Raw genomic sequence first — 9,203 nt, 5'->3', positions numbered from 1 at the left:
CCACTAATATTGGTCAGAGTAGTGATATCAGAAGGTTTCACTGTTTTTGTTACAAAGTATGGCTTATTGGTTGCTGGGTTATAGGCAATAAATTTGGAAGTGAATCTTACAACAAAAGACAAATTTTTTTAAAAAAAAACATGATTTCCATTGGATTCCAAGATATAAAACACATTTATTTTTCAAGCAGAAAGCAGAAAAAAAAGAAAAAAATATGGTATAAATGGCAGAACATTCTTGGAGCCTTTGAGAAACAAGGTGCTCTAGCATGACAATGAAGACAGCAGTGCTAAAGTCTTCATCACCTTCATGAAGTAATATTGCTAGAACTATAATGGATGATAGACTAACCTTGAAGTCTCACTTGTGGTGATAGCTTTCTGATAAATTGGACTGGGTCTGTCATGAGATCTCGGACTGGGCTGCTTTTATTGCCTACATCGTTTTTATCCCTAAGGTTTTTTCCATTTTCTCTTTTTATAAAGCATTTTCATAGCCCATTTAAACATCACAAAGCTTGAGCAAAGGCTACCGCGAATTAAATAGGTCCTCCAGGGTAGGAAACTTGTCTCATTCCCGAGATCTACTGTTGGTCCACTATCATTGCTTCCTCCATAGCCAGGATCCTGACAGAAAGGAGGGGCCCATCCTAAACCACAGTGGCAGTTTCCCCTGTTGTTGCACACACCTCGATTGTTGCACTGCTTTGGAACACATTCCTGATGGATGCTGGAGATGTTCAGGCAGGTCTTGTTAACACACATCATGTTTTCCCCGCATGAACTGCCATCTTCCACAGCTCCAAGATCAATCAAACCCTTCTCCTTTGCAGTCTTCTTAAAAGCTGTTCCCCAGCACAAGAGACCTTCTTTATCAAGTGGTTCTTTTAAGTAAGTCTGAATCAGGGTGTAATAGTGAGGTACCTGAGGAATGACGTCAATATTGACACATTGCAGTCTTCCACATAAGATATTCTGTTTTTTACAGCCTTTGAAAAAGGAAACTTGCTCAGATCCACAATTACCAAACCGATCACCTCGACTATTCACTTCCTTATAACATTGAAGGGGAGCATTCTCAGCTTGTTTCCCAAATAGAGCCTGGCACTGCTGAAGATGGCTCCCACAACTTTTCTTGTAGCAGTATCCTTTTCCACTACATGGAGTACCATCTTGTTTGTATATGTCATCTGGGCAAAACTCTGAGGTTCCGTTGCAGAACTCTGGGAGGTCACACTCATTGTCCTGGACTCGACAGACCTTTCCAGCTGGGAGAATCTTACAATCTTTACAGCAAAGTCCAGTGCTACATTTGGCACCTTTGGAAAGAATGCAGCTTTGCTGACAACAGGGATTTTTTCTGCATTCTGTCTCGGAGCCACAGTCACATTCTTCTCCTTCCTCCACAACTTTGTTTCCACATTTCTTCTTTTCCATCTTCTCTTCAGAGGTCCCACTGAGAGACCTGGCCCCGCTGCCGGCTGAAGCCAGATGACTATCAAAAGTGTAGCTGCTTTTGAAGGAACCAGAGTTTTGGGCTCTATTGCCCATGATGCAGGGTTTCCTTTGACTCTGCAAGTTTCCCTCATCACTGGGCTTTCCTAAGTCATGTTCCATTTCACAGGAAATAAGGACAGAGAAAAAGATCAAGTGGACTCCACGGTTAGCCTTAATAGCTAAACTGGGATATGGGTTGCATTTTCCGGTCCTGAGGTCTACTCCAAACACAGGGTAGAAACTATGCTGCTGGAAGAAATTAACTAAATCACAAAGTTGCTGCTCCCCGGGGCTCCTACGTTCTGGTTCTGGAGAATTATGAAGAACACTTTGTAGCTTCTTGATGATATTCACAGGGCTAGGATTGGTCCAGAATTCCAGCGAGGACAAAGAGGCGTGCGCCTTGATCTGCATAAAAAGCGTGTCCAACAGGTTGAGAGTGAACAGCATGTCCTGTAGCACCACGGTTTTATTAATGTTCCAGGATTCGTACCCCAACTTGCCCACGATAACTCCCATCTCCACCTTCTGTCTGCGCAAATGGACATCGTCAAAAGTCGTTGTCCGTGAGGATGATGTGACCTCCAAGACCTGGAAGAAGTCCTCATCTATCTCCTCTCTGGCTAAAGCACGGGTTAGATTAGAAACGCCCGTATTTACTATTGGATAGAGATGATGTTCAAAGGTGGAGGAAGTCGGGACCGGCTGGATTTGATAATGTTTCTCGTTTACCTGAAGCATCCCCCAGAGCCCACCCAAGCAAGTACTGAGGGCAGCCAAAGACTTGGGGATCCCTTCCATATAGCCGTAGTAGTAGCAGTCATTTCGGAAGAAGGGATCCTCTTCCTGCGGGGCGCCCTTGGCTACGTAGGTGAACACAGGCAGGTGCCGGGGTAGCAGCATTTTCTTGGGTAGTAGGTGCACGATGTGCTTCTTGCCTGTGATGTGAAGGCTGTAAGAGACCTGCCCGGACCTCTTCGAGTCCCACGCCTGAGGGTTTATTTCTTTGGGGATCACTAGTTCAGCAGACACTCGGGGACTCTGAAGGGACATGTCACGACAGCTGGCGGGGGCCAGAAGCTCACCTAGCCAGAGCAATAGGAGGGAGCCGCTCAGAAAGGGAGCAGCCCCTGTTACAGCTGCCCCCATGGCGGGGTCTCTAGGAAAAGGTCCCCAGAGCAGCTGTCAAGGAGATGATGAAGAGAGCTAAGGACTCAAGGCAGGACCAGGGCTGAGCGGGAGAGACCGAGAGCGTCCCTCCGCCCTGATCCTTGAACTAGCAGGAGTCTCAGCTAGCAGCCTCTGAAGCTGCTCCCGGCCTCGCGGTGAAACCTGTATTCTGATGGCAGTTATGTATACTGGTCAAGGGGTTGTTGTTGTGGGGCGCGCGCGAGAGGAAAACAGGGCAACAAACTCACTTGCTCCATGGATTCCATTTTCTCTTGTGCATGACCTGAAAGGGTCACAAGATGACCCTAGTGATAATAACAATCGAAGTTCAATTTGGACAGTGTTTTCGCAGAGTTTAATGCCCATGTGTGCATTAGCATTCAACCCCATGAAGCATTAGAGATATTACACCTATTTTGCTGATGAAAGATCTGAGGTTTTGAGAGGGGGAGTTCACATTTGGACAGCATGCTTTCCTTTAAAAAAAAAAAACAATTTTACTTATTTATTTTTGTTAAATTTTAAGTTCCAAAGTGTCTTCCTCCCTCCCCACCCCGCACTACCCTCCCCATTCTGCGCTTAGAGATGGTCAACGCAGATATGTACAATTATATATAGATACATATGTAATATAGATATATGTATAGTATTAATACATGTATTATGCATGCTTCTGTTTATCATTTCGTTCTCTGGAGTTGGATAGCATTTTCATAGGTCCTTTTGTAGTGAATTTGAATATTTATAATACTCAGAATAGCTTAGTCATTAATAGTTATTCTTCAAACATTATTGGTGTTGGTGTATATATCAGTTCTCCTGGTTTTCTTCATTTCACTCCTTATTTCATGCAAGTCTTTCCATGTTTTTTTTAATCAATCTGCTCATGATTTCTTACAGCAGAGTAATATTCCATCACAACCATATGCCACAACTTGTTTAGCCATTCCCCAATTGGTGGACATCCCCTCAATTTCCAGTTTTTTTTTTCTACCACAAAGAGCTGCTATAAATATTTTAGAAGATATAGGTTATTTTCCTTTTTCCCCAGGAAATATCTTGGGATCACCTTTGGAAATAGACCTAACAGTGATATTGCTGGGTCAAACGGTATACAATTTTATAACTCTTTGGGCATAATTCCACGTTGCTCTCCAAAATGGCTGGATCAGTTCCAACTTTTACTTTTCCACCAAAATACTGTATTAGTGTCCCAATTTTTCCATATCTCCTCCAACATTTGTCATTTTCCCCTTCTATCATTTTAGTCAATCTGATAGGTGATGATATCTCAAAGTTATTTTAATTTGCATTTCTCTAATCATAATAATTTAGAGCATTTTTAATATGGCTGTGTATAGCTTTGATTTCTTCATCCAAAAACTGCCTACTCATATCCTTTGACCATTTATCAATTGGGGAAATGATTCATATTCTTATAAGTTTGACAAAGTTCTCTACATATTTGAAATATGAGATCTTTATGCAATAAATTATCTATAAAAATTCCCCTCCGCCAATTTTCTGATTTCCTTTTAATCTTGGCTACATTGGTTTCATTTGTGCAAAACCTTTTTAATTTAATGAAATAAAAATTATCCATTTTACATCTCACAATGCTCTCTATCTCCTGTTTATTCATAAATTCTAGTCCTATCCATAGTAAGATAAATAATATGTTCCCTGTTCTTCTAGTTTACTTATGAAATCTCCCTTTATGTCTAGGTCATGTATCCATTTTGACCTTATCTTGGTAAATGGTGTAAGATAGAGGTCTACCTAGTTTCTGCCCAGAATGCTTTCCAATTTTCCCAACAATTTTTACCAAAAGTGAATTCTTATTCCCCCAAATTAAATTTTTACATCTGTAAAACCCAACTTTACTATGCATTGTTTGTCTACTCTATTCCACTGATCCACTTACTATTTTTTTTTTATCAATACCAGATAAGTTTGATGCCACTTCATACAATCTGAGATCTGATACTGCAAAACCTCCTTCCTTTACATTTTTTTTATTAATTCTTTTGCTATTCTTGACCTGTTGCTTTTCCAAATGAATTTAATGATTTTTCTCTAGCTCAATAAATTTTCTTGCAATTTAATTGGGAAGGACTTGAATAAGTAGATTAGTTTAGATAGAACTGCTGTTCATATTGGCTCAACCCACCCATGAACAATTAATATTTCTCCAATTTAGTTTATTTGTATAAAAAGTGTTTTTATTATTATATTTATACAGTTCCTTGGTTTGTGTTGGCAGGTGTATTTTATTGGCAGTCTCAGTATTTTATGCTGTCTACGGTTATTTTAAATGGGTTATCTCTTACTATCTCTTATTTCAAGGTTTTGTTGGTGATATATATATATATATATATATATATATATATATATATATATATGTGCTGATGATTTATGTGGGTTTATTTTCTATCCAGCTACTTTGCTATTAATTATTTCAACTAACTTTTTAGTTGATTCTTTAGCATTTCCGAGTATATCATATCATCTGCAAAAAAGGGATAGGTTTGTTACCTCATTGTTCATTCTGATGCATTCAATTTCTTTCTCTTCTCATTGCTATTACCAGCATTTCTAAAACAATGTTGAATAATGTTGATGATAATGGACATCCTTCTTTCACTCCTGATATTAATGCAAAGACTTCTAGCTTATCGCCACTACAAATTATGCTTGCTGATAGTTTTAAGTAGATGCTTCTTGTCATTTTAAAGAAAAATCCATTTCTACATATGCTTTCAAGTGTTTTTAATAGGAATGAGTATGGTATTTTGTCAAAAGCTCTTTCTGCATCTACTATATGATCATAGTTTTTTTGTTACTTTTGTTATTAACAATCAATTTTCTTAAAGTTTTTCTTATGTTAAAAATTCCAGCATTCCTGGCATAAATCCCACTTGGTCACAATTTGTAATCTTTATGATATATTTTAGCTAGTATTTTATTTAGGATTTTTGCATTCATATTCATTAGTGAAATTTTCTACAGTTTTCTTACTCTGTGTTTACTCTTCTTGTTTTAGGTATCAGCACTATATTTGCTTCATAAAAGGAGTTTGGCAGGACTTCTTCTTTGCCTATTATTCCAAATAATTTGTTTAATATTGGTTTATATTTATTTATTTATTAGTATTTATTTATTATTTATTAATATTTATTTAATATTAGTTTATCTCTAAGTGTTTGGTGGAATTACTTATAAATTCATCTGGTCCTGATGCTTCTTTCTTAGGAAACTCTTTTGTGCTCTGTTCAATCTCTTTTTCTAAAATAGGCTTATTTCGATATTCTATTTCCTTTTCTGTTAATCCAGGTAATTTACATTTTGGTTAGTATTTTTCATTTCATTTAAATTGTTAAATTTATTGGCATATAATTGAGCAAAATAACTCCTAATAATTACTTTGATTTCATCTTAATTAGTGCTATATTCCCCCTTCTTCATTTTTTATACCAGTGATTTACTTTTCTTCTTTCTCTTTTTTAATCTCATCAACAGATTTATTTGTCATTTATTTTTTGATAAAATCAACTTCTAGTTTTTTGTTAATTCAAATGCTTTCTTACATTCAGTTTTAGTAATCTCAACTTTAATTTTTAGGATTTCCACTTTGGTATTTAATTTGGGATTCTTAATTTTTTCTAGGTTTTATTTAAATTGCATATCAAATTCATTGATCTGCTCTTTGTTTCATTGATGTAAACATTTAGAGATATAAATTTTTCTCTCATTACTACTTCTGCTGCATCTCATAGTTTTGGCATGTTGACTTATTATTATCATTCTCTTTAATAAATTTATGTTTCTCTGACTTATTTTGTAACCCAATCATTCTTTAACATTAGATTATTTAGCCTCTGATTAATTTTTAATCTGGGTTTCCATGGCCCCTTATTAAATATAATTTTATAGCATTATATTTTGAAAAGGACGCATTCAATATTTATGCTTTTCTGCATTTAACTATAAAGTTCGTATGCCCAAGTACGTGGCCAATTTTGTAAAGGTACAATATGCCACTGAAAAGAGTTTTCTATTTTCCATTTTCTATTTCCGTTAAGTTCTCTCCAGATAGCTATCATATCTAGTTTATCTAAGATTCTATTTATCTCCTTGATTTCTTTCTTCATTATTTTTTAAAATTTATTTAGTTCTGAGAGGGGAAGGTTGAAGTGCCCCACTATTATAGTTTTGCTATCTATTTCCACCTGTAATTCATTTAGCTTTTCCTTTTAAAATTTAGATGCTATATCATTTGGTACACATAAGTTAAATATTTGATATTTCTTCATTATGGTACCTTTTAATATAATTTAGTTTCCCTACTTATCTTTTTAAATTACATCTATTTTAGCTTTAACTTTGTCTGAGATCATAATAGCTACCCCTGCTTTTTTTGCATCAGCTGAGGCATAATAAATTCTATTCTGGCTTTTTATTTTTACTGTGTGGATGTCTTGTTTTTAAATGTGTTTCTTGTAAACAAATTATTGTTGGAGTCTTTATTTTTAATTAATTTATTAATTTATAGTTTTCAGCATTCATTTTCACAAGATTTTAAGTTCCAAATTTTCTCCCCATTTCTCCCCTCACCCCACCCCAAGACACCATACATTCTGATTTCCCCTTCCCCCAATCTGCCCTCCCTTCTATCACACCCCTCCTTTACCTTATACCCATCTTCTCTTTTTTCTTCTAGGGCAAGATAGATTTCTATACCCCATTACATGTATTTCTTATTTCTCAATTGCATGCAAAAACAATTCTCAACATTTGTTCCTAAAACTTTGAGTTCCAACTTCACTCCCTTCCTTCCTTCTGACTCATTCACACTGTAAAGGCAAGCAATTCAACAAAGGCTATTCATGTGCAGTTATGCAAAAGATTTCCAAAATAATCAAGTTGTGAAACACTAACTATATTTTCCTCCATCTTGTCCTGCCCCGCATTTATTGTAGTCTTTCTTTTGACCTTGTTCCTCCCCAAAAGTGTTTACTTCTAATTACTCCCTCCTCCCATTTGTCTTCCCTTCTATCATCCTCCCACATCCCACTTATCCCCTTCTCCCCTACATTCCTGTAGTGTAAGATAGATTTTCATACCAAATGGAATGTGCATGTTAGTTCCTCCTTAAGCCAAATGTGATGAGAGTAAGGTTCCCTTTTTCTCTCTCACTTCCCCCCTTTTCCCCTCCATTGAAAAAGGTTTTTCTTGGCTCTTTTACGAGAGAAAATTTGCCCCATTTCATTTCTCTTTCTCCTCCCAATATATTCCTCTCTCACCCTTAATTTTATTTTATTTTTTTAGATATCATCCCTTCCTGTTCAACTCACCCTGAGCCCTCCAACTATCTAAATATTGAGAAAACTTTCAAGAGTTACAAATATTATCTTTGCATGTAGGAATGCAAACAGTTCAACTTTACTAAGTTCCTTATGATTTCTCTTTACTGCTTACCTTTTCATGCTTCTCTTGTTTCCTGTATTTGAAAGTCAAATTTTCTATTCACCTCTGGTCTTTTCATCAAGAATGCTTGAAAGTCCTCTATTTAAATGAATGACTATTTTTTCCCCTGAAGTATTATACTCAGTCTTGCTGGGTAGATAATTCTTGGTTTTAATCCTAGTTCCTTTGACTTGTGGAATGTCATATTCCAAGAGGATCCCTTAATGTAGAAGCTGCTAGATCTTGCGATATCCTGATTGTATTCCCACAATATTTGAATTGCTTCTTTCTGGCTGCTTGCAATTTTTTCTCCTTGATCTGGGAACTCTGAAATTTGGCTACAATATTCCTAGGAGTTTTTCTTTTCAGATCACTTTCAGGAGGTGATTGGTCGATATTTTCAATATTTATTTTACTCTCTGGTTCTAGAATATCAGGGCAGTTTTCCTTGATAATTTCATGAAAGATGATGTCTAGGCTTTTTGTTTGATCATGGCTTTCAGGTAGTCCCATAATTTTTAAGATGTCTTCCCTGGATCCATTTTCCAGGTCAGTTATTTTTCCAATGAGATATTTCACATTTTCTTCTGTTTTTTCATTGTTTTGGTTTTGTTTTGTAATTTCTTGGTTTCTCACAAAATCATTAGCTTCCATCTGCTCCATTCTAATTTTTACAGAACTATTTTCTTCAATGAGCTTTTGAACCTCCTTTTCCATTTGGCTAATTGTGTATTCTTCTCCTCATTGGCTTTTTGGACCTCTTTTGCCATTTGGGTTAATCTATTTTTAGAGGTGTTATTTTCTTCAGCATTTTGGGGGGTCTTCTTTAGCAAGCTGTTGACTCGTTTTTCATGATTTTATTGCATCACTCTCATTTCTCTTCCAATTTTTCTTCCACCTTTCTTACTTGAGTTTCAAAATCTTTTTTGAGCTCTTCCATGGCCTGAGACTACTTCATATGTTTTTGGAGGTTTTGGATGCAGAAACCTTGACTTTTATGTCTTCCTCTGATGGTATGCTTTGTTCTTCCTCATGTGAAAGGATGGAAGAAAATACCTGTTCACTAAGAAA

General features: G+C 36.4%; 1 protein-coding gene across 1 annotated transcript; it reads right to left on the bottom strand.

The window, feature by feature from the left end:
- Positions 1 to 155: 155 nt before the first annotated feature.
- LOC140517740 (disintegrin and metalloproteinase domain-containing protein 30-like) lies at positions 156 to 2,835 on the bottom strand. The gene has a single exon (XM_072629246.1). The coding sequence runs from the start codon at positions 2,643 to 2,645 to the stop codon at positions 453 to 455; it is 2,193 nt and encodes a 730-aa protein (XP_072485347.1). The 5' UTR covers positions 2,646 to 2,835; the 3' UTR covers positions 156 to 452.
- Positions 2,836 to 9,203: the final 6,368 nt, after the last annotated feature.

Source organism: Notamacropus eugenii, chromosome 1, assembly GCF_028372415.1.
Source record: "Notamacropus eugenii isolate mMacEug1 chromosome 1, mMacEug1.pri_v2, whole genome shotgun sequence".
Taxonomy (NCBI): domain Eukaryota; kingdom Metazoa; phylum Chordata; class Mammalia; order Diprotodontia; family Macropodidae; genus Notamacropus; species Notamacropus eugenii.
The sequence above is the reverse complement of the archived record's forward strand: the minus strand, read 5'-3'. Positions and strand labels throughout refer to the sequence as shown.